The sequence below is a fragment of the Anastrepha obliqua genome, chromosome 5, assembly GCF_027943255.1.
Source record: "Anastrepha obliqua isolate idAnaObli1 chromosome 5, idAnaObli1_1.0, whole genome shotgun sequence".
NCBI classification, from domain to species: domain Eukaryota; kingdom Metazoa; phylum Arthropoda; class Insecta; order Diptera; family Tephritidae; genus Anastrepha; species Anastrepha obliqua.
Genome location: NC_072896.1, coordinates 19,515,939 through 19,541,023, shown reverse-complemented (window position 1 = coordinate 19,541,023; position 25,085 = coordinate 19,515,939). Strand labels below are relative to the sequence as shown.

Genomic DNA, 25,085 nt, shown 5'->3' with positions numbered 1-25,085 from the left:
AAGATCATGATAGGTGTTTGGTCGGACTGAGAGGGCAAGTTGCACTGGGAAATACTCTAAAAGAAAGTCACGGTGAACAAGTAACTCAATATTTCGCAGCTACACCGCCTCAATGAGGCTATTCGACTGAAAAGACCTGATCGACGTGGTCAAACCATATTCCTTCACTTCATGGTGCACAAGTCGCCAAAGCCGCAATCAAAGAGCTCAAATGGAAGGAAGATCCTTCGGCATCCGCCATATTCTTCGGACCTTTCACCGACCGATTACAATTTTTCCGCTCCCGGCCAAACCATATGAAGGGCGTTAACTTCGATAACAAAGAGGTCCTTAAAAACTGGCTCAACAACTTCTTTGACACCAGAACAGGCGATTTTTGGCGCCATCAACAAATTGATCGAGAGGGGGGAAGACGTTGTAAACAGCAACGGTGAATGTATAATTGATTATCTTATTGATATAAGTGTTTAAATAAGAGTCTTCGGTTTAAAATACTACGAACTTATTCCCCAACCTAATATCTGTAGACGGACGTGTTTAAATTATGTAATTGTTATGAGCGGTACTTTGATTAAAAATTGTGAAGGTAGTTAGGTAGGTGAAATGGTTGAAGCACCACTCTGGCACTAAATCCCCGGTTTGATACTATTATGACACCTCCAATAGATATCTACAGCCAGCCAGAGCTGTTGATGAAATGAAGAAGATTGATGGGATTTAGGTTGGCGCACTGCCTTAGGCTGTCGAAGAAAGGAGCGCCCAGTCACTTTAATCGTTTAGCTGCCAAACCCGGAAATTTACAGAAAAAGTGCTCAAGAGTCTGCCTCTCTGAAAGGTCCAAACAGTTTCTGCAATGGGGGTTAAATGGTAAGCCTAGCCTTTCCCCGTAGGTGCCGATCGTCCAATGACCGGCACAGCTACGAGTTTGGAAATTAAATGGCGTGCAGTGTGCAGGGCTTTCCGAGTCCTCCCAGAAAGTGAAATCTGCAGTAATTTACACTTTTTGTTTTAAAATAATATCTAGGCGTGACTTTTGAAAGACCCTTCCACTCCAGGCGATACAACTACAGTCAATAATGGATATCTGATCGGGAGACTTGCAGATACAGCTCTCTTTCAGCTGAGTTCAGGATCAAGCCGGATTCTATTGATATTAATAGAGACGACGACTTGGTTCTATATGGACGACATAGGTCTTATAGTCCTAAGCAAAAGAATCCGCCCCCAATCCGCGATAGACATAGTCCTTAAAGTAAAATTTAAACTTAAAATCATTTTTTTGATTCAGTGAAATTAATAATAATCTTCTTACTAATCTGGTGTGACGGAATGGAGATTAAATCAACACAGAGTCACGAAAACGGTAGCCGTTTACTAGCAGTAGAGCGAAAAAAATAATTTAATTCAAAGTGGGATTAAGTGCTGTGACGCGGCTATTTAGCTGAAAATTCTTCACAAAGCAGTGCACAAACGCACAGATCTCTGCTAAACCAAAATAAGCACAGTCTTAGCACACTGATCTCAGTTACAACGGGGCACTGTTCAATAGGTAGATTAGCTCAGAGGATGGGTGCGTAAACATACGACTTCTGCAGTGGCTGTCTAGATGAGGAAGAGACGACCTCGCACCTCCTGTCCCATTGTCCTGCTCTATCCAGACGTAGGTTTACTATTCTAAGTGGACAGGTTTTTAATGAATTGGAAGATCTGAGTTCTGCTGAAATCAGGGATATTCTAAAATTTTTGAAAAGCTCATCTTGGTTTTAGAAGCAATAGGGACAAGTTCTCCACGCGGCATCACAACGGGCTATGTGCTTGAGTGCGTCCTACAGCACAACCGCACGGTGAAGAATTTAAGCAATTAAGTCCATCCAAAAATTCCTCACTGATTTTCCTGCTTACACAATTTATAAGCTACGAAAAGCAGTTGAATTAATCTAGAGAAATTTAGAAATACTTTTTCGTTTTGGCCAACATTCGATGAACCAAAAAACACGAAACTTACAGAGGCTCTAAAAGATTACATATTCGGCTTTTCATCTCCGCCAAATTTTGAACCCCACTTAATAACTTCTGTAGTAGCTGTAGAGATAAGGAAGAGTTGGAGTCCATTCAGCACTATTTGAGTAATTACCTCGCACATCCAAGAATGCGCTTAAGATTTCCAAGAAACCACTTTTTCAAGTATTCAGTCCATCTAAGCACAGAGTCTCTGAGGGCTCATCGGATTTATGAAAATATTTGAGCCGTTTAAGATTATGCAAGTCTCCACTTTAATGCGTTTATTTCACAACTGAACTTAGCCTAAAGCCTCACTAGCTCCATGTTTCTAGTTGCCCTGGCTAAATTCTTTCAGTCAAAGTTTTATAAGTCTCTCATGTTTTCTGTGATTTTCTTTAAATTTTTACATAAAATTATGGAAGCGTTAACCTTTTAAAATATGTAGAAAACACAAGAATCGGTTGTTGAAAAAAATTGGTGAAATGCTTCTAAAACCTCACTAGCTTCAAGCTTCCCTGGCTAAATTTCTTCAGTAAAAGTTCTATACTCGCTCAGTTTTCCACAAAATTACGGAAGCGTTAAAAAAAAATCAGTCAAATGAGCCTAAATCCACAGTAGGAGCAATTCGATCTACTTATTTTTATTTGGTAGTTAATAAAACACTGGTCTACTCTGTTGGGTCACGAAGTTAGTTTATTACGTGCACAACTAAGTTCTCGCTGTTTGTCAATAGACGCCGCCAGCAGTGTTTGCTAGTCGATTCTAAAATAACCTAAACGTCATAAACCAACCTTAGACATATGGTAAACAAACTGCTTCGACACATTAGTGATTTTCGTTTGGTATCATATATTTTTGGTTTTGTGAAAATGTCTGACTTTGTGCCGAATAATCGTCATTTGCGGGAAGAGTTGATTTTCCTCTTTCATTCGAAAAAAACGGCGGCTGAAGCGCATCGAAAGCTACAAAAAGTTTATGGAGATGTTGCTTTGAGTGAAACAACGTGCCGAGATTGGTTCCGTCGCTTCAAAGACGGTGATTTTAATGCTGACGACCATCCGCGTGAAGGAAGACCAAAAACCTTCGAATTCGCTGAATCGGAGGCATTATTCAATGAGGATCCATGTCATACGCCAGAAGAGCTTGTTTCAGTATAAGGAGTTACGCACCAATCCATTTCCAAGCGACTGCATGCTTTGGGAATGATGCAGAAACAGGGGACTTGGGTTCCTTATGAGTTAAAATCAAGGGATGTTGAACGTCGTTTTTTCGTCTGTGAACAACTGCTCCAGCGGCAAAAAAGGAGGCGGTTTCTTCATCGCATCATGACGGGTGATGAAAAATGGATTCATTACAGCAATCCAAAGAAAACAAAGTCATGGGAACTGCCCGGTCATGCTTCTACGTCAACGCCTCGGCCGAATATTCACGCTACGAAGGTTATGCTATGTATTTGGTGGGACTAAGTTGGATTTATTTATTGTGAACTGTTAAAACCAAGCGAAACCATCACTGGACATCGTTATCGACTTCAATTGATGCGATTGAGCCGAGCACTGTGCGAGAAGCGGACGCAATATGCGGATGGGCATGAAAAGTGATTCTGCAGCATGACAACGCTCGGTCTCACGTTGCCAAATTCGTTAAAATCTACCTGGAAATACTGAAATGGGAAATCCTACCCCACCCGCCATATTCTCCAGATATTGCGCCGTCCGATTATCACCTGTTCTGATCGATGTCACTTGATCTAGCTAACGAGCAGTTCCATTCGTATGAAGACATCGAAAAATGGCGTGGTCCGTGGTTAGTCTCAAAAGATGAAAAGTTTTACCGCGACGGTATACGAGATCTACCAGAGAGATGGGAACTAGTAGTAGGCAGCGATGGGCAATACTTTCAATGATTCACTTGTAACCATTTTTTCAGAATAAAGTTGTATTTTCATAAAAAAAAAAAACAAAAAGCTAGAACTTATTTGCTCAACTAATAGTTGCAGTAGCTGATTTTCATATAATAGGTCTATCGATAAGTTCGTGCGGTTTTACAACAGATGGCGTAACTTGATTATTATTCCATCGATCCACATTTCCAAGCATTCATTGGAGAGCTACTGTCGTAAGGCACAAACGTCAGTATAAGTTTTTTATTTGAAGCGTAAACAACAATATTTTTACCACACTTGAAAATGTCGAATTTCGTGCCAAATAATGTGTTTTTGCGGGGAATTCTTTAATATGAAGAAAAAAGCAGCCGAAAGTCATCGTATCTTGGTGGAAGTTTATGGTGAGCATGCTCTAGCTGAGCGAACGTGCCAGAAGTGGTTTGCACGCTTTAAAAGTGGTGATTTTGGCTTGGAAGACGAAGAACGCGAGGGTGCGCCGCCAAAGTTCATGGATACCGAATTGGAGGAATTGCTCGATCAAGATCCGGCTCAAACGCAAGAAGAGGTTGCAAAAACTTTGGGAGTTGATCAATCAACCATTTCCAAACGTTTAAAAGCCATGGGAATGATCCGAAAGGTAGGCCATTGGGTGCCGTATGAATTGAAGCCAAGAGACGTTGAACGCCGTTTTATGGCATGCGAACAACTGCTTCAACGGCACAAAAGAAAGGGTTTTTTGCATCGAATTGTGACTGGCGATGAAAAGTGGGTCCATTACGACAATCCAAAACGTCGGGCAACGTATGGATACCCTGGCCATGCTTCAACATCGACGTCGGCGCAGAATATTCATGGCCTGAAGGTTATGCTGTGTATCTGGTGGGACCAGCTGGGTGTTGTGTATTATGAGCTACTGAAACCGAATGAAACGATTACGGGGGATGTCTACCGACGACAATTGATGCGTTTGAGCCGAGCACTGCGAGAAAAACGGCCGCAATACGCCGATAGACACAACAAAGTTATTTTGCAACATGACAATGCTCGGCCAGATGTTGCACAAGTGGTCAAAACATACTTAGAAACGCTCAAATGGGATGTCCTACCCCACCCGCTGTATAGTCCAGACCTTGCGCCATCCGATTACTATCTCTTCCGATCGATGCAACATGGCCTGGCTGACCAGCACTTCCGTAATTACGATGAAGTCAAAAAATGGATCGATTCGTGGATTGCGGCAAAACCGACCGAATTTTTCACAAAGGGAATCCGTGAATTGCCAGAAAGATGGGAAAAAGTAGTAGTAAGCGATGGACAATACTTTGAATATTAAATTTGTAACCATTTTACGTCAATAAAGTTTCAAATTTCGAAAAAAAAACCGCACGAACTTAAACATAGTCCTATTAAAATGTAAAAATGGTTTTGTTTAGACAAAAAACAAATAATAATAAAGAACATTAAATAAAATCCAAAATTTGAAAATATTCAAAACTGTTCAAAATCTTGTTGCGCCGTCATTTGCTGTGGGCTGTAATCTCATTTGTCGCAACACTTTTCATACTTGACAAAAAATGTCAATTGATTGGTAGTATTTGCGCTCAGCAGGAGATCTTGGCTGTTATTGACAACAAATGACACGCAAAAAGGATTACAGCACCAAATAACCCCTCAACTTAACTCTTCCTGCAGTCAGTGTGGCAAAAATCGTTTTGTGCCTAAATAAAAAGTATTTTTTGTTTCGAATCGCAAAAGGCTGATTGAAAATATACAAATGAATGATAAATAAGTGAATATTGTGAAAATAAACAAAAACTGTACAACTGTCGACATGAATGCCGTTCAACGCCTAAAATTATGCAAACATTGAATAGTCGAACGAACACAATTCAGTTGGAAATCACTAATGTTAAATACACACATAAACATAAACATAAATCCGAAACGCATACACGCACATATATAATATATGTGTAGAAGAAGATTAGGCAAAGAAACGAACAGAACAACCATAGAACACAAAACGTACAAAGAATTCAATAACAACATCAAGAGCAAACACACCCACATTAAGGCAATGACAAGTGGAATTAACTATAATCGCTACTATTGCATACGCACACAAACACTTCACTTGCTCACACTTATTCGGCTACTTTGGCTCAAGTATATAAACATATGTCCGTATGAAATTATGTACAACAACAACAAAATGCATATAGTACAGACCAACTACGAGTACGAGTGCTTGTTTGCATGTGGGTGTGGGTGTGGGTGTGGGTGCGTGGGTAGGTGGCAACGAGTGCATATGGCACACACAACGAGTAGCGAGTGTCATAAATCTTTTAAGCTGGCACTTACAAAATCCTCATCCGGATATGGACGAAAGCACTTGTCGCACTTGCAGTCGATGCCGCGCGCCTTGAGGTCCTGCCTCCGTGTCTCGTGCAACGATTGTCGATAGTCACCAGTGTAGACGAAACAATTGGTTATGCATGCGCCCAACAGAATGTCACAGGTCGCATATGCGGTCACTTGCCGACCCGAATGTTTGCGATACAATTGGCCGACACACGACTGCCGACATAGGCTAAGTGTTTGCGGGTAAACCGCATAAGCGACACACGCCACATCGCCGGCCAGTAGATGCAGTTGGCCCTGTCGTATGTGCTTCACACCCGACCACAGGCTGTATTCGTAGAGTGGCGAAAGTATGTGCGGATCTGCGGGCAACACAAAGGACGGGCAGTGTATGAGATTCTTGTGCCTCAATTGGCCGATGTGGCGTAGCAGCAGCGCGGCGGACAACAGTATCCATTCGCTGCGTGCCAATTTCATTGTGGCGGGCATCATGAGGTCGAGGTGCTCGAAGAAGTCGGTGCACTCGGCCAAATAGATGGCCAATATGTGCGCGGCAATGGCTAGCGAAATAGTCGTTTCGGCATCGATCTTATCGAGGTGCGTTTCGAGGCGTAACAGCGCCGAATATGGTATGTCCGTGCGTTCGGTGAGTATGCCATTGAATGCGTTCCACATTTTATTCACAGTCGGCCGTTTGCGGCAGTGCGGCATCACTTGTGGCAATCCGGTGATTAGCATGCGAAAGGCGAGCTGTAGTAGACGCGGTTTGGCGAACGACTCGCCAAACTCCTCAAACAACTCAATCTGGTGGGCGAAGCACTCCAGCACGTGTATGGCCGAGTGCTGGGCACGACATTTACGCGAACAATAAACGGATGTGCGATTCGAACAGTAGTCGCATGGGAATGGTATGAACTGTGTTATGGAACAGTTGTCGCAGATGCGCGCTTGACCGCTGGACACAAATACCGCCGCGTCCTCGCTGAAAATTGGCATATGCCGCACAATATCTGTGGTGGCGCGCAAGTAGGCGCGTCGCGTCGTTGTAATGGCATTCGACGTATCCGACCAGGCGCTGAACGGCCGACATGGAAAGGAAATTTGAAAAAAAAGAAAAACACAAATTACTAAAAGAATCAAAATATTTTTTTCAACTTACACTTCGTAAACTTTCAGGCGATTACTGTTGCTCCCGTGCAGTATGTGTTGCGGCGGCGGCGGCGCCATCAGCGTATAATGATCATCATCGGTCTGCACGCCCATATCGATCTTCTCCGATTTCAGCACCTCGCATTCGTGCCAGAGTTCGTGTGTGCGCGCCTCGAACGCCTCGGAGAGATCCATGTGCAATAGCTCGTGCACATGCAACTCGCAGAGTGCAAAGTTACGCAACTTTAAGGCACAAGCGGCTTGGCGTAATTTGATCAACGCATTATACTCCTCGGGATAGCCCAGCTCCAGCGCACACAGGCAATCGTCGTAGGCTTCCTGTAAGTGGGCCAAAAAAATGGTTGTATATAAATTGCATGTCCATATCCGTAACGAATAAAGCAAACAGCGTGAAAAGCGCAGTTATACGGCAGAGAAAAACATTTTTTGTGTGTATAAGGGCAGACAAGGAATTACTTAATTAATTTTCAATGGCAAAAAACACAAAAAAAAAACACAATTGCAAAAAACCTCGTTCGTGCTATGAAAGAAAACAAAATGAAAGATTAAAATAATGCTAAAAATGCGATAACAATACACAAGTCACGAAAGCACGGGCGATTGTGCATAGTGGAGGAGGCATTTAGGCGCACGGGCTGTGCTACAGCGTAGCTTTGTGTTGTAACAAGTGCACGTCCAAGGCCGTCTAGCCGTTGTAATGCCCAACATTACCAGCGCTTAGTTGACCACTGAGTAGTGAAAATCTACTATGACTTGAAATATTCATAGCGCGAAAGATTTTATCAAACAATTCACCACGCTGGTAGTGCATTTGAGGATGGTTCGCTAGACGCGTGAATTTCAAAACGATAAAAAGTTCAGAGCTAAGCAGTGGTACCGACCCCTACATCATAAAGCCAGACTGAGTAGTTTAAAATTAAAAAAAAAAATATATACTAATGTGGGCAAAAAGTAAGGTGAATTTGGTTGTAAAATGAAAAATCTTTACTTATTCTTGTAAATACACTTATACTGTACACTTATGCCAACGATTTTTCCAATCCCCGAAACATGTCAAATAGTTCATTTCCGGTATAGGCGTCAGCACCTTCTTCGATTCAGCTGTTATCTCCTGAATCGACTCGAAACGCGTTCCCCGAAGTGGTCTCTTGAGTTTTGGGAATAGCCAGAAGTCACACGGAGCACAAATCAGGCGAATACGGTGGTTGCGGAACGATATGCGTGGAATTTTTGGCGAAATGGTCACGAAGAACGAGTGCAGTGTGAGACGGTGCATTATCGTGATTCAAAAACCAAGAGTTGTTGGCCCATAATTCTGGTCTTTTTAGACGAATTGCTTCACGTGAACGACGCATAACGCTCAAATAATATTCCTTATTAACAGTTTGGCCAGGTGGAAGGAACTCATAGTGCACCACACCACGAAAATCGAAACTGTCTCACGACCTTTATTTTTGAACGACTTTGACATGCTCTTTTCGGTCTAGCCTCGCCTTTAGCACGATATTCGCTTGATTGGTCGGTTGTTTCAGAGTCGTAAGCATAAATCCAAGTCTCATCTCCCGTAATGATGCATTTGAGCTTGTCCTGATAGTCTGACAGCATTGTTTCACACACATCAACGCGACGACTTTTTTCCAAGAAATTGAGAGTTTTCGGTACCAAACGAGATTTGACTTTTCGTAGGCCCAAATGGTCTTTCAAAATGGTTTTCACAGATCCTTCTGATATTCCGATCATATCAGTAAGGTCTTTAACAGTCAACCGACGATTTTTGAGCACTAACTCCTTCACTTTATTGACGCGTTGGTCATCTGTTGACGTCGATGGTCGTCCGGAGGGCTCCAAGTCATCAACACGTTCTCGACCCTCTTTGAAGTCTTTGTACCACTTATAAACATTTTTCTGCGACATGTCGAATCACCAAATGCCTTCTGCAACATGCTAAACGTTTCCGCAGCCGAAATTTCATTCCGCAAACAAAATTTGATGGCACTTCTCTGCTCAAACAAATCAGACATTGTAAAAATCGAAACACAAGCGTAAATATATCTATTACTGATAATGACATTCACATGAAAGTTGACCCAGATGTTATTAACAGTACTGCCAACTCATGAAAAAAATATTGTAACTAGAGCGAAATTTTAATCCCGCGAAGTTTGACAAATAAATTCTTCTTACTTTTTGCCCACACTAGTATATGAGTTAGACCTGCCAGTAAGCTATAACATTTGCGACGTCGAGATCTGGTAAGCATCCATTCAAAAGTTTGTTTGTAGGAAATGAGTTCAATTTGAAGCAGTGTTCCTATGTACAAGGTGAAGCCCAAAATAAATCCAAAGACTGGTATCATAAAAATGTTTTTGATGGCACCATATTTTTAATGAGTTAGTGCGTTGGAAGTTACATCCCTAGCTGACTTCCAGAGAAAGCTTGGTAACATTCGGTTCAGTGGAAGCGAAGTTATTGCGTCTAAAGTGTCAGTATGTTTGTGGCAAAAAGTGTATGGCGATGATTGTCTATCTCGTGCCAGAATTCATGAGTGGTTCACACGTTTCAGAGATGGTTGTGAGGACATAAATGACAATTGTCGCTCAAAATCAGTAATCACCCAAAACTCCATCGAAATTGCTCATAAATTTATGAAAAATGAACCAAAATCATAATTCAAATTCATCGAATCGGAGTTGAATATCTCCAAAACATCGATTTATCGCATTTTAACTGATCATTAGGGCACGTTTCATTCCGCACAAATTAACTGAGGACCAAAAATTGCTCAGAGTTTAACATTCGAAAGACCTCATCAAAGAGGCGAGAAAAGATGAGAGCTTCCTTTACAACATTGCAACTGGTGATAAAACTTGTGGTTTCCAACATGAACCTGAAACTAAACGCCAAAGTGCCGAATGGAAGGCCCCAGACGAGCCTCCACCCAAAAAAATCGCGTTTGGAGAAGTCAAAAATTAAGTCGATGCTCATTTGTTTTTACGATTCCAAGGATGTTGTCCACAAGGAGTTCATGCCAACGGGCCAAACCGTCAAAGCAATTTTCTATTTTGGCGTTTTGAAGCGTTTGTTGCATCGCATTCGTCGAATGATAATGAAAATGATAATGCACCATCTCATCGCTCCACTCTTGTGACTGAGTTTTTGACTAGAAATCTTATTTTAACCATCAATCACTCACCGTATTCGCCTGATATGGCTCCCTGTGACTTCTACCTATTCGGAAAATGGCATTTAGCCATGAAAGGAAACCATTTGGCGTCCGTAGAGGCCATCCAAAAGTCTTGTACCGACATCCTGAAGGAGTTCCGGTCAATGACCTAAAACACTCCTTCGAAAAGCTTTTAGAATAAATAAACTCGAAGTTATCAGAACAAAGCTCCTGTCCTTTCTATTTTAGTTCAGTGTTGTTTATTTTGGACTTCACCTTGTATTCACCAACTAAAGGTCCAAAAATGTTACGTGCATCTGCAGTAAAATATTTGAAGAAGTCGAAGACGTTCATCGGTAAATGGGTGCAACGACATATCGAAGTTAAAAACGTTGACAACTCATCGGACGAGGTCCAGAACATTTATCTCTCGAACGCAAGATCTGAAGGTCATTGATTTGTTTGTGACAAAGCCGAAGTTGTCGTTGAGTAAAGCTGAAGAGTTAGAAAAAGTAGTGTTAATACATCCAAAGGTACGATTCGAGGACGTTGACGCGCAGAAGACCTCAAAACAAAAAAAAGCCCGCTGATCTCATTATCCCTCATTGAAAAAAACTTGCTTGGACTAAGACAAATTCAGAACGGAATTGGGCAAATGTGATATTTATTTATTTATTAAGCCAATGAAAAAATTAGATTCTTATAGGATAAGCGGACATATTTTAAAGTTAATAGGCATTAAAAAAAGGAAGTACAATGAAACGATTTATAATAAATATTCAACATTTCCAATAGGTGATCTTTTGAAAATGAAAAATCTATCTCACGAATTTAGAGATTTTATTAACCTCAGTTAAGGCTTTAGTAATATGAGCATTTGAAACATTTCTCGGGTGAATCTTTTTTTTAGGCGAATAGTTGCATATGCCGGCCTTGGTGTACTGCTGATAATCGACAATGTCAACGAACTGTTAAACAACCAGTTAAAGTTCATGTTTGTGGCTGCTTCTCCGAAAACTGATTTGGTCGTTTATTTTAGTTTACCGCCAATGGAAATGCAGTTTTGAAGAATTAAATTTACCAAAAAGCATCCTTACCGTCAGCTGCGAAGATGTTTGGAAGAACTAGCCACCCTTGGATTGTACAAGAAGACAACGATCCCAACCATTGAAACCGAAAGTGTATAGAGTGGAAATAGCAAAATGGGATTTATGTGTTTGACTTGCTTTCACAGTCGCCTAATGCCAATCTTATTGAAAACGTTTGAGCAAAAGTTAAGCAAAAACTCAAAGGAAAATAAATGTGGACGCTTAAAAAGTTATCAAGACAAATTCTGTTGATTTGAAGCCGTTTAACTCCACAGCGAGCGCAGAAATTAACACAAAGTATGACTCAAAGAAAGGCCACCATAGCCGAATGGGTTGGTGCGTGACTACTATTTGAAACTAGAAAACATTTTTTTCTAATAGCGGTCGCCCCTCGGTAGGCAATTAAAAACCTCCGAGTGTATTTCTGCCATGAAAAGCTCCTCATAAAAAAACCATATGCCCTTCGGAGTCGGCTTGAAGCTGTAGGTCTCTTCATTTGTGGAACAACATCAAGACGCACACCACAAATAGGAGAAGGAGCTCGACCAAACACCTAACAGAAGTGTACGCGCCAATTATTTAGTTTTTAATTTTATGACTCAAAGATGTACTAATGGTGGTGACTATACATTTTATTGAAAGTATTGCGTATAGTAGATATTATAAGCCCGAACAATTCAGTTTGCTAGAATCGAAATGTTCAAATAGTTACCAAGTTATGGCGATCAGGTTTCCATTAGACAGATTGTACCATGAATATGCGAGAGTTTTTTGGAATAGGAGCTTAAACGCGGACGTCGACGATATTATCGTTTTTCTAATACAGCCGACAAATATTTTCTCTTATTCTCTCTTCTGGAAGTAAAAATATCTCCTCTCCATTTCTTACCTTTCTTTACTAACTTTAGTTTCTTTCAAATGATATCAGAATGTATTTTCCTTATCAAGTTTGGAAGTGTTCCCACCTTATTTTTCTACAGTGCAACCATTTAATCGAAGCTTTGTAAAGTTAGTGGTTTCCCACAACTTAGACGATAGATATGACTATTGACTTCCTCACGAAAAAGCTGAAATTTTGCTAACTTTCCTATAGCTTTTGCAAGTGCTGCTTGGATGAAAACGAACAAGAAGGGGGAAAGCTTCTTCCGTTTAAATAGAAATGTGGAAGCACTTAGGAATTCGAGTAGGAATCTTTCATGGACCTCAATATAGCAATTACAGCTCGGGGTGAGCTAGTGCTTTCTTCACAATCGCGCTCCTTAGGAGCCGGTTCAAGGTGTCGCTTCTCCTAGCATTTATAGGGCGTAAATTTGTATCAACATCGTCTGCCCATCTTCTTTTACGGTCTTCCATGTTTTTTAGTGCCTATAATAAGAGAGTTGAAGGTATTTTTCGCAATTCTGTTGTCGTCCATCCTGAGTAGGGGTCCAAACCATCTCTTTAGCGAAACGCACAACGTTCCGACCTGATATCAGTTGTTCGATCTCATCATTGTATGTGGTTGTGTAAGATCCATTAGCTTCTCTTACTGATCCAAATATCCGTAATAGGATTTTATGCTTAAGGCGGAGAAGGTAGTTCCTTATCTTAGATGTCAGTACCCAGCCATATGTTGCTACTGCTCTTATGAGCGCCCTGCAGATTTGTTGCTTACAGGACCTTCATAGTAATTTATTTCTGAGAAGTTTCAGGTGAGCAAAATAACTTCTGCACATTGTAGTTTATTATTCATGCCGATTAGGGGGTCTGCAGCGCTGCTAAGGGATTGGATCTAAACACCATATTCTTTAGTACTTAATCAATATCAGTAACTGTCGGGTCTATGATATGAAAACTGTTTTTAAATTTGGTCTTGACAAGTTCCGCTATGTGCTTGAAACGCATATCTGAAATTTTGAAATAACTTTTAAAATGCTTCAACGATATTTTCAATTGCCTTTGCTGAAACGCGAGCTGCTTTCGTTTTAACCCTTTCGGTCCGAACGGGACTTATATGTCCCGGCAATGTTTGAAGATACCTACAATTTTGATGGGTCAAAAGACTTTTATTTCACCCATTGCAACTATTAAACATATAAAATAATTTGTATTTCCGTTAGCGGCTTTCCGTACCGAAAGGGTTAAAATTCTGCTCCTTAAACAACACCCGACAGCAGCGCTAGAACTTCTCGCTTTAAGAACAACTGGGGTATTCACAAGGGCGGCAAGGGCATGATTTGAAGTCCTTTGAATACTTACTTAACCGTTAAAAGCTTACGACATAAGATAATACGACATCGAGGGCAAATTGTGTAGCACCCAAACATGATTTGCATAGAGTTTCGGGTGAATAGGTGAATGGATTGCGCTATCGAGAGATGGTTAACGATTTTTTATGGCCGGAATTGGATGGTATTGCTCTGGACAACGTTTTCTTTCAACAAGACGGCACTATGTGCCACCCAAGCAACGAAACCATTGATCTTTTACGGGAAAAGTTTCCAGACCGTATTATCGCTCGAAGAGGTGATCACAACTGGCCACCGAGATCTTGTGATTTAACCCCTTGTGACATTTTTCTTTGGGGCCACGTGAGAGAGAAGGTCTACGCCAACAGCCCAGGGCCGATTCAATACCTCAAAGATGGAATTCGTGACGCTATCGAGTACGAGGACATAGGGCAGCCATTTTGCGATTCGGTTATGGAAAATTTCATGAAATGGATTTTGTTCTGTCGGCATTTGCCGGCATACCTTCCTTTTTATAATGACATAAACATCCGAACATTTATATTAAAAAAATGCATTTTTCTTTGAATATCAAAATACCACCTCTTATTAAAAAACCCTATATATCCACTTTTAAATAAATGGTTCTTAGCCGCAGTTAGGCTGGTGGACAGCTCTATGGAATCATCAAATAATATATTTAAACTTGGAAAAGTGCAGATGAAGTAAAGGAAATAAAAACGGGTTTCGCATTATATGACGATAAGCTTGGCTCCATTTACAGGTTGGAATTCCATATTTTCTATGGATGCTCAGAGGTAGATGCAGTCAAGAAATACTGCAATGTAGTCAAGTGCTTATGAGACCATGCCTTTTACAGGGCCCGGCATTCGAAGTGTAACCAATTAAAAATGCCATAAATTTAGTTTAGAAAATTTCTTTTAGTCAATTCAAAGTAAAAAATGTGTGAAAATAACAAAAAATTAAGAATCAATTTACTTTTGCTCGATGTGACCACCCTTTGCTTTGACTATGGCCTTGAGACGGTCCAGAAACGAATTGCAAACTGCCCGAATGTGACTTGCAGGTATTTTGGCCCATTCACGGACATTGGCTTTTTTCAGCGCCTCCAGACTGGTAAATCTTTTAGTTCGGACGTTGCTCTTCAAAATGGCACAAAGAATAATCCATCGGAGTCGCGTCTGATGAATTTGAGAGCTATTATGTGGACGTTGGGAAGTGCGGAACGTGGTTTTTTAGCCCTTATTGGCTCACTCGAGCTTTATAAGACAGTGTCGAGTCCTGTTGAAACGTCAATGGTCTGAAGCCGAACTGTTTGTTTGACCACGACTTCAAAACAACCTCCAGAAAACTTTCTCCATAATATTTCGCTTTTGCGTTGACGCCAGGCTCGATGAAAACGATTGGAGAGCGCCCATCTGCAGTTACCTGTGGCGTTTATTGGCTCCTGGTGGCCAATCGATGACTCAAATTCTCGTATGAATGGTCGATCAAATAAACCCTATCGTTTTGGGAGTTTACGAATTGCTCAATTTCAAAAATTTTCTCGTCAGAAAACACAATGTTCAGAAATTGACCGCTTTCGGCTAAGCGAAGCATTATCTTCGCTCCCTCGAGTATGGTTTGTTGCTGCTTTGGTGTGAGATCATGCGCCTTTTGGATCTTGCAAGGCTTGACTTTGAGATCATTTTTGAGTATGCGGCGTATGCTATGGTCATTGGCAGGGGATCGGGGATTTTGTTCAAGTCCCTTCTGCACTTTTTGAACCATTTCACGTGACGTTTCAGTCTTTTGATGACCACCTCTATGACGTTTCGTGATGCTATCAATATCATTGTAACGAGTAATGGTGCGATAAGCAAAAACTTTATTTATTTTAAGGTGTTTCCGCTTACGAACAATCGCTGGTAATGATTTTCCATCCAAATATTGGGTTGGGGAAAAAGTAATGTCGTATTTTGTCAATTGAGCGTGACATTTAAACATATCTTGCGTTGTATTTATTGCATCGGGTCACACTAACGTACGTTTCAGACTTAAGTTATAGCGCGTCAAAGATGGAGTCCACCAAGCAAGAAATTCTTCATATTTTACGTTTTTACTACCTTAGAGGTAAAAATGCAACGAAGGCGGCGGCAAAAATTTGTGAAGTTTATGGGCCTGATACTGTAACGATTCGCACAGCACAGCATTGCTTCGATCGAGTTCGTTCTGGTGTAGTAGATGTCGAAGATGCACCCCGTACTGGTTGGTCAATCGTCGTAGAAACTGATAAAATCGTTGAAATTATCCAAAGAGACTGGCATGTGAGCATTCGCATGATTAGTCAGGAACTAGGTGTAGACCACAAAATCGTTTGGAACCATTTGCAGAAGATTGGATTCCAAAAAAAGCTGGAGGTTTGGGTGCCACACGTGTTGATGCAAAAAAATTTTTTGGACCGAATCAACGCTTGCGATTCTCTGCTAAAACGGAACGAACTTGACCCATTTTTGAAGCGGATGGTTACTGGCGATGAAAAGTGGATCACGTACGACAACGCCAGGCGAAAAAGATCGTGGTCGAGAAGCGGCGAGCCGGCCCAAACAATCGCCAAGCCCGGATTGACCGCCAGGAAGGTTTTTCTGTGTGTTTGGTGGGATTGGAAGGGCATTATCCACTATGAGCTGCTCAACTATGGCCAGACCCTTAATTCGGTCCTCTACTGTGAGCAACTTGACCGTTTGAAGCAGGCGATTGACCAGAAGTGGCCAGAACTGGTCAATAGGAATGGTGTTGTGTTCCACCAGGACAACGCTCGTTCTCACACATCTTTGATGACCCGCCAGAAGCTACGGGATCTCGAATGGGATATCCTATCGCACCCACCATATAGTCCGGACCTGGCCCCAAGTGACTATCATCTCTTCCGGTCCATGCAAAACGCCCTTGATGATACCAAGTTGGCCTCAAAAGAGGCTTGCGAAAACTAGTTGTCTGAGTTTTTTGCAAATAATGAGGGGGGTTTTTATAAAGGGGGGATAATGAAGTTGCCTTCTATATGGCAATAAGTTTGCTAACAAAATGGGGCATATTTGACTTGAATCGGATAATTCTGAGTATGTTAAATAAAGCGTCTAATTTCGATCACAAATACGACATTTCTTTTTCCCCATCTAATATAATGCCATCACACTATTACGTTTGAAATCCATTACTGATTTTCTTTTTTCGCGTTTACTCTCGGCCAAATGCTTCCGCGTGTTTCTAAACAATACTCTGGACTGTCAGTTGGCCAACTAACAGTCACAGTCACGGGCATCACCTTCGCGAGCGGTCTGAGGTTTGTTACACTTCCAGTGCCGGACCCTGTAACATAATCTCGAGCTTTTCAGTTTTACGGAGCTTTTCAAATTTAAACCCGAAATAGAGGTGGAAATTGAGTGGCAAAACTACTAACAAAAAAAGGTTTTGCACTGCAGAAGAGCGAATTGTTATTTGAGTTGATATTTCCGCAGCTGGAAATTAATATATTCGCTCATGTGGAGATAGACTGAAGGCCATAGACTGCATTTCAGAAGTGGAATACTGATTAAATTGAAAAATTATCTACACGATTACATAGAAAAATTCACCGCACACCGGCTTTCGTGTTTGCGCGAAGCATACTTGTCGCACTATTTACCTACATATATACATTTATTCATTCTCACACACACACACACACAAATGCCAATTTATACATACCTCATACATGCCGTAATCATGCAGCACTGTCGAACGATTGGCGTGCGCCATTGCCGCTGTTGTATTGTCCGCATCCTCTTCGACGGGCGCTAAAAATATTGCCTCCGTATAGAGATCGCATGCCTTGAGTGGATGGTGTTCCTTACGATAGCAATTATTGCCCGCTTCACGGACACGTTGTGACTCCTCGTCCGATCTGAACGATTCCGTTTGGACGTACAACTGTTGAAACCACTCGAGCACTTGGACTCTGTAAGCGACAAACAATGCGAGAAAAATTGAAAACCACAAAAGTTAATGTGAAAATAAAAATAAAATGGCAACGAGAGCACAAAAACAAAAATCAAAAAATAAAAACAAACCCAACAAACAAAGGCTTTGCCTGCAGCGCTACTCACATTGGGAATTTACATAATTATTAGTTTGGGAATACAAGTAACAACAGCGAGGGGGGGCAACAGAGCGACGTGCAGCCGTCAAGTGCGCGACAATGCGTCTATTTTTAAATGACTTTTCTAGGCGCTTTGCTGTTGCTGTTTTCTCGGCATACTTGACACGCTATGTCATTGGCTTATGAGCAGTTGGCTAAACCACTCTTGGGTGATGGGCAATTTATGTGTGTGTGAGTATGTGTGTAAGGTTGCTAGGCGTGTGTCAATAAATATTCTACTTAGTATATCCTTGTGTATATTCGCATACGGATGTCTATGTGTGGTTGAATGCTTTCGTTTCTTGCTGTGCAAAAGATATTTCTTTTCAGTAAAGGTTGTGCGTTTTTCGCAGTTTCCTGACATTGCAGTGAAGTTGAACCTACCAACCCGCCGCATTCAACCCCTTAACCCTCGTGCTTTGTGTTTCTCAAATTATGGCGCTAATGCGTAATTTTGCCAAAGTTTCAAAGAGTAAAGATTGCAAACGTGTAAGGGTAAATATATAATGCATGTGTATGTGTGCAGTACCCAGCATTAGGCATCGCGGCCGTTTTTAAGTCCCAAACATTTCGGGATTACTTAGCAACAATCCTGGAATTTTCGGGATTGGTAATTTCTTACGAATCATATGGAATGCAGGTAGGAAAAATCACTTTTATAGCAAAAAAAAAAAAAAAAACAAAAACAACATTGACAAGTATTTTATTTTTATTGGACTTTTGTGGTAGAAACCAGCTGGCATTTCTTTGCTCAACAATTAACTCTTCAAATGAATGAAATATTAGAATTCATGTTGCATCAAATAATAAAGGATTTTCCAATAACAGGTGTTATTTTGAATAACCCGCTATTTCGGTAGATGTCACTTTGGAAGCTGTCATTTTTGGATGTTTGACAAGTAGAAAATACGACGGTTCGTAAAACTCGAACATTTTTGGGTCATCGTGAAGCACCTTATCGGGGCGCAATACAGAAATTTGTGAAAAAATTCGAGCTGTTGGGACAAGTTAGTGATGTGAAGAATAAAACCCGTGCACGTCGCTCAAGAACAGCCGCAAATATAGCTGTTGTAGCTGAAAGTGTTGAAGAAAACTCTTAGGTTTATCCATTCCTCGTCGTTCTTTGGGGTTAGACATTCGACAAACGTCATTCCACCGTATTTGGCATAAAGATTTGGGTCTTAAGGCTTATAAAGTCCAGTTAACAGAAGAACTCAAGCCGGCCGATCATCAACAACGTCGTGTCTTTACTGATTGAATCGTTGAAATGTATGAAAATGATCCGGAATTCTATCGAAAAATCATCTTGAGTGATGAGTCCCTTTTCCACCTCGGTGGCTTCGTCAACAAGCAAAATTGTCGGATCTGGGGCTCAGAAGATCCAAAGAGTTATTGCTGAAAAGCTTCTCTATCCTCAACGTGTGACTGTTTGGTGCGGTTTATGCTCCAGCGGAGTCATTGGACCTTACTTTTTTGAAAATGAAGCTGGATTCTTTTTCTTGATTGGCGCGATAGCCGCTTACGCGATTTTGGTCCAGTTTAACAAAGCGCGCCAGTCGTTGTTTTCTCGTGCTAACTGGCGCCAGTTGGACACACCAAGTGAAGCCATACATGTCGCACTATATGTCACAACCTGATCTTTACAACACAGTGGAGGCCTTCCTCTTCCTCTGCTATTACCAGCTGATACCGCATAGAATACTTTCAGAGCCGGATCATTTGTATCTATTCGGACGACACGAGCCGCTGGATCTTTATTCGTTGCATTATGTCTATGACGTCGTAATGCTCATACATCTCATTGTTCCATCGTCTGCGATACTCGTCGTCACTAACGTGCAAAGAGCCAAAAATCTTGCGCAGAATCTTTTTCTTAAACACTCCAAGGGACGCCTCATCGGATGTTGTCATGGTTCCTAAATAAACGAAGTCTCTTACAACCTTGAAATCATAACTGTCAACAGTGAGACAGAAATAATCGTCCAAATGAGTCGACAATTTCAAGGTTGGTGGAATGAATTCATTAGACTGGTTCTGTCTAGGATAGAGAAAGGAGTGTCAGGCCTAGAAAAAAACTTTTTAAATAACAAATTTAAGTTCCGCCTTAAAAGTCGCGGAGAGTCCGAACAATAGGTCCATTTGACGCAAAATTGGTTTTGTATATTTTGAGATAAAAAGGGTAGGAGCTTCATAAAGTTCTTGCCAGAATAAGAAAGTTAATGCGTTGCAAAAGAACTGTTAAAGAGAAATGAATGTCGCCTTGAATTAAATTAAACGCAAAAGAAAGCGATAGTACCGACCTTCTGCACACAACCGACTTTAATCCAATTAATACTGAGCGGGAACTATAAAAGGGAAATGGGATAGAACAATTTAAATATCTTAGAGCAAAAAAGTTGCGATCACGGCCCTGTTGTCACCTTACTGCAGCTGTCTTCTGGCCGACTCCTCTAAGGAGGAGATCAAACGTCTAGAAAGCGCAGGGAACATTTATCTTATCTAGGTTATAGAGCATAGGAACATAGAGGGGAAGTGAAATTGCTGATGAGCTTTCCAGGAAGGGGTCGACAGAACCAGTTGCAGTTGCCCCCACCTCAGAAATCGGTGACCCCTTGACCGTTTTTAAATGGAAACTGCACAATTTTCTTCCATCCTATCCTGTGATATCTCAGAAACACTATAGTCTCAGTAGGATAGAAGTTTGAAGCGCTGGGGATCCCCCGCCATTCAATTTCCAAACTCATAGCGGTGTTCATCGGTCACTGGGTGATCGGAACTCATGCAGCGAAGCTTGAACTTCCGTACAACCTCCATTGTAGAAGCTGTGGGAATTCTGTAGAAAAAGAGACTGTTGAACGCCGTCTTTGCAAACGTCCGGGCTTGGCGGCTATGCGCTTGAGGTTCCTTAGTGTGCCATTGGGGGATAGTCTTAGGCAGTTCTACAGGCCAGATCCCTTTTCTCAACGACATTGGATGGCTGTGAATGGTTTTTCTTTCATAAAGTTTTGTAATTTTTTGCAGGTAGTAATTAATAAGCAGTAATTTAACTACGTAAGGGTCTGAGAATTTTTAACTACTACGTCTAACAAAGCCCAACATCGAATATGATTTTGAGATAATCTAATAGATTTAAGTTCAGAATGAATATTTGGAGTTAAAAATGATCCCAAGGTCTTTGATCTCATCCACAGATTGGAGGTAAAATATGACGATTTTGGAATATCACGAGATTTAGAGCAAGTGACTTGAAAACATTTTTTAAAACTTGAGGAATTTTGGGTTATGTAACTTAACAATATTGCAGAAAAAAAAATAAGAAAAAAAAACAATTATTTTATTTTATTTTATGATATGTTTATGAGGAGCTTTTTTTCATGGCAGAAATACACTCGGTGTTTTGCCATTGCCTGCTGAGGGGTGAGCGCTATTAGAAAAATAGTTTTCCTTAATTTTGGTGTTTTCACCGAGATTCGAACTGACGTTCTCTCTGTGAATTCTGAATAGTAGTCACGCACCAACCCATTCGGCTACGGCGTTTGTTTAATTTTACTGATGCAAAAATGAGGAAAAATATATAAATAAAGTTTGCTTACTGTTTACACATTTTCCAAAGGTGACGGAGAACCAAAAAAAAAAGTCGATTTTCAAACAAATACGAGTGCATATGTGTAATTGTGTTAGAGTTTCGGTCACGCCCCAGCAAAACCTGCGTGCATATGTGTTTGTAACATTCAAAAAAATGTAATTGTGTTAGAGTTTCGGTCACGCAGGTTTTGCTGGGGACGCTCATAATAGCAACCGCATGTGTATTTTTATATTCGTAAATATTTTCATTTTTAAATATTTTCCGCAATTATGCCGAAAAATAATACAGAAAAGTGTCGTGAGTATCGACTGAAAAAAAATCAATAAATAGCATCACGGAATTCATTCACGAAAATTTAATAAAGTATACACCAGAAGTATCGCGGTTACTTAGAAAAGATTACGATAAAGTTCCAATGATTTTAAGTGGCGATTTTAACGTAAATTTTGCATTGGACACAGCGGTTCCTTTAATTGACGTTCTCAATACAACATTCAATTTAAAAATGTGTAACAATCGCATTGAATCGACAACACGATCAAAAACAACCATTGACGCGGTATTTCAAAGATATGTTGGCAACATCGAAACCAAAGCATTTGTATCATATTTTATCTATCATAAGCCACTCGTATCATTTGTTGAAATTGAAAACATTGAGGATGAATAATAATAAAAGGAAGAAAATAAAATATGAACTTTATAGCAATATTATAATGAACCTATAATTATCTTGCTCCTAATGCTGCTTTCGTCTTATTCTCTCTCAGTTTGTTTTACAGAAGGTTTCACTTCTATCGCGTCTAACCGTTAGACTGGTATTTTTTTTTTTATAATACTGACAATACTCTTTTTTATAATAAAGGAAGTTTTTTTCTATTGTTGAATTAAAAAGAAAAAAATAACGAAGAGATCTCTTTTATTGCTCCAAATCATGCCAAAAGGAGTACCATTTTATTCATCGGACTTGCGAGAATGACAAGCCTAAAGAATAATAATCAGTTCAAATTTTTCGTTTTAGATGTCCTGAGGAGCTAAAATCCTGTTGACAAGCCACCTGCTTTTTCAAAGACGCTTACTTTGGTGCCACCCTACTACAAAAAATATGTAAAAAGAATGTTTTTCTATACTATTTGATGTAAATAATAACATACTATAAAATCAAAACGGTCGCATTTTATTTAAAAAAAAATCCTAAAAATTATCTATAAAAAATGAATATTTGACCAGACTACTACCTTAAAGCTTACTGGGTAAGTGCCCAAGTGCGCCTCACTATCGGGTAGCCATATAGATGTAGATTTATGGGGGGTTGGAAAAGCCCAAGCACTCAGTCAGGAAGACCATTCTACTACACTTGGATAGATTATAGTGGAAGGAATAGAGAGAAAGGATAGATACAGTATGAATAGTGAAACGGAAAAATTGGTTTGTGGTCACTCTTCTACGAACCTTTTGGATTCATTAATGAATCTTATTAGGTCCAAAAGAGGAGGAGTATGAATTTTATCCATACTCAATATATCGCAACCCAACAGCCTAAGTCTGATTCTAGAAAACGCCGGACAACTACAGAGAAAATGCTCTGCAGTGTCCTCGTTTTGCCGACAGCATAGGCATATTGGGTGGTCAATGATTTCCATGGTAGCCATATGCTGACCACTGGCATTGTGCCCTGTGATTATAGCCACCAGTGCTCTCAGGTCGTTCCTATTAAGGTTTAGGAGAAAGGTCGCTAGTTTCCTGTTTGGTTCTTTGACAAAGCACTTGGCTACTCGGAGCACAACTCAGACCTACGTCTTCTATGGGTAGACCTTATGATGTTGTCAATTCATACTTGAATTGAAGCAAAATTGACACCTAGAAGGGATTCAGGGACTAGTGGTATGGTTGCAGAGCCAGTTAGCCAGTTTGTCAGCCAACTCGTTCTCTGTAATACCACAATGTCTATACACCCAAATAAGACAAACTTTGTTGTGTTTCGCAACAATGTTCAGTCTTATTTTACATTTACCGACTAATTTCGAATAGCAGCGTGAGTTAGTAACGACTCTTAGCGCAGCTTGTCTACCGGGTAGTATTGGCAGGTAGGTAGGTAGGTAGAAGTGGCAGCCGGTCTTTAAATCAACTCATTCCAATGTGATACAGCAAAACCTAGTGGCATGCCATGTAGGACAATGACAAAGAAGAAGTATGACTCTTTCTCCTCTTCATTCTTGCACCTTATGCCGAGAGCGATTCACATTCAATCTTTGAGCGTATCGACCTAGGAGACAGTGACCTGCGATATCAAAGAAATTAACATAGAGACGTTTTTCCTTGACCAATTGAGTAGCGCTTGACGTCCTATTCTGGTCAAAGCCCGAAAGCCATATAACTGAATAGTCGATCCCCTACGAACAGTATAAGAAGTGGCTCTGCTATTGTTGACCAAATAAAAACCAATATTCGAAATACTATATTTCTATGATCTTTTCAATAACTTTAATAACTTTAATATCTTTCTAATCACAGCCAACTGAAAAAGCTGTTTATTGACTACCTTTGCTGGACATTAAATTTTTTTTTTACTATACTGAGATCTCTCTGTCAGAGACGTCACAAAACGAACACTGTATTATTACTCACAAGAATTCCAACTGGGTGGTGCTTATTCACTCAAGTATGCATGTTTGTGTGTATGTGTGTGTGTGGTATTGAAATATACAATCTTTGTTAGTGACTACCGGAAATCCGTGGGCGTGCACGCAAGTTACTCCTCTATTAGGCAACATCTACTTGGATATATTGTAATTACAGTCTCTGTGGGAGTGTTGACTGGAATGCCGGCAACTTATGATTTGAGCTTTTTTTATGTGAAATTTTTTATGCTTAATGGATATTTAATTTCAAGAACTGTTTGTGCAATTAACATACTCTGTTATCAAAGAAAAGTTGTTAAATAATACGAAAAATTAAAATTTTGTAGTTACGAAATTTCCAATCAACATTTAATCGTTATTTTATGCTAACATTTTGATAAGATTTTTATTATTCTTTTTTACCGAAAAGTACGTAATAGCTTCCGTTTTATTTTTACTTACATTGTTAGTGCTCACGAATAACCATAATTATTAATAAAATTTCTTTGATGAAAAGTAATAAATCACCTTTAATTTTTGCGTGTGCGTGTTTTTCTGGTGAAGTATGAAAGTATTAATTCGATAAAACAAATATTTTAAATATCAAATAAAGACTAGATTTTGAGGAGTTCAAAAATAATATCTGCCATCAATTCAACTTTACATATTCATCTTTTACTATACTTCATAGGATCATTTCTGTAGTCAGTCTTCATTTACTAGCTTCAGTGTCGATATATCTATGCGGAGATGTGTGCTGACAGACATTTTTATAAGATAGCTTAAGCTGTTATGTCCCAGTTCTATGATTTTTTCTATTTTTCAT

General features: G+C 40.2%; 1 protein-coding gene across 2 annotated transcripts in view; it reads right to left on the bottom strand.

Annotated features, from left to right (window-relative positions):
• Positions 1-25,085, bottom strand: part of LOC129249081 (uncharacterized) — a 57,738-nt gene that overhangs the window by 11,611 nt on the left and 21,042 nt on the right. For both annotated transcript variants that reach the window (XM_054888705.1, XM_054888706.1), the window contains exons 2-4: positions 17,623-17,872; positions 7,407-7,735; positions 6,248-7,322 (exon numbers count right to left, since the gene is read on the bottom strand). In XM_054888705.1, the coding sequence (XP_054744680.1) occupies positions 6,248-7,322; positions 7,407-7,735; positions 17,623-17,872 (1,654 nt within the window). The remainder of the gene's footprint in view (positions 1-6,247; positions 7,323-7,406; positions 7,736-17,622; positions 17,873-25,085) is intronic.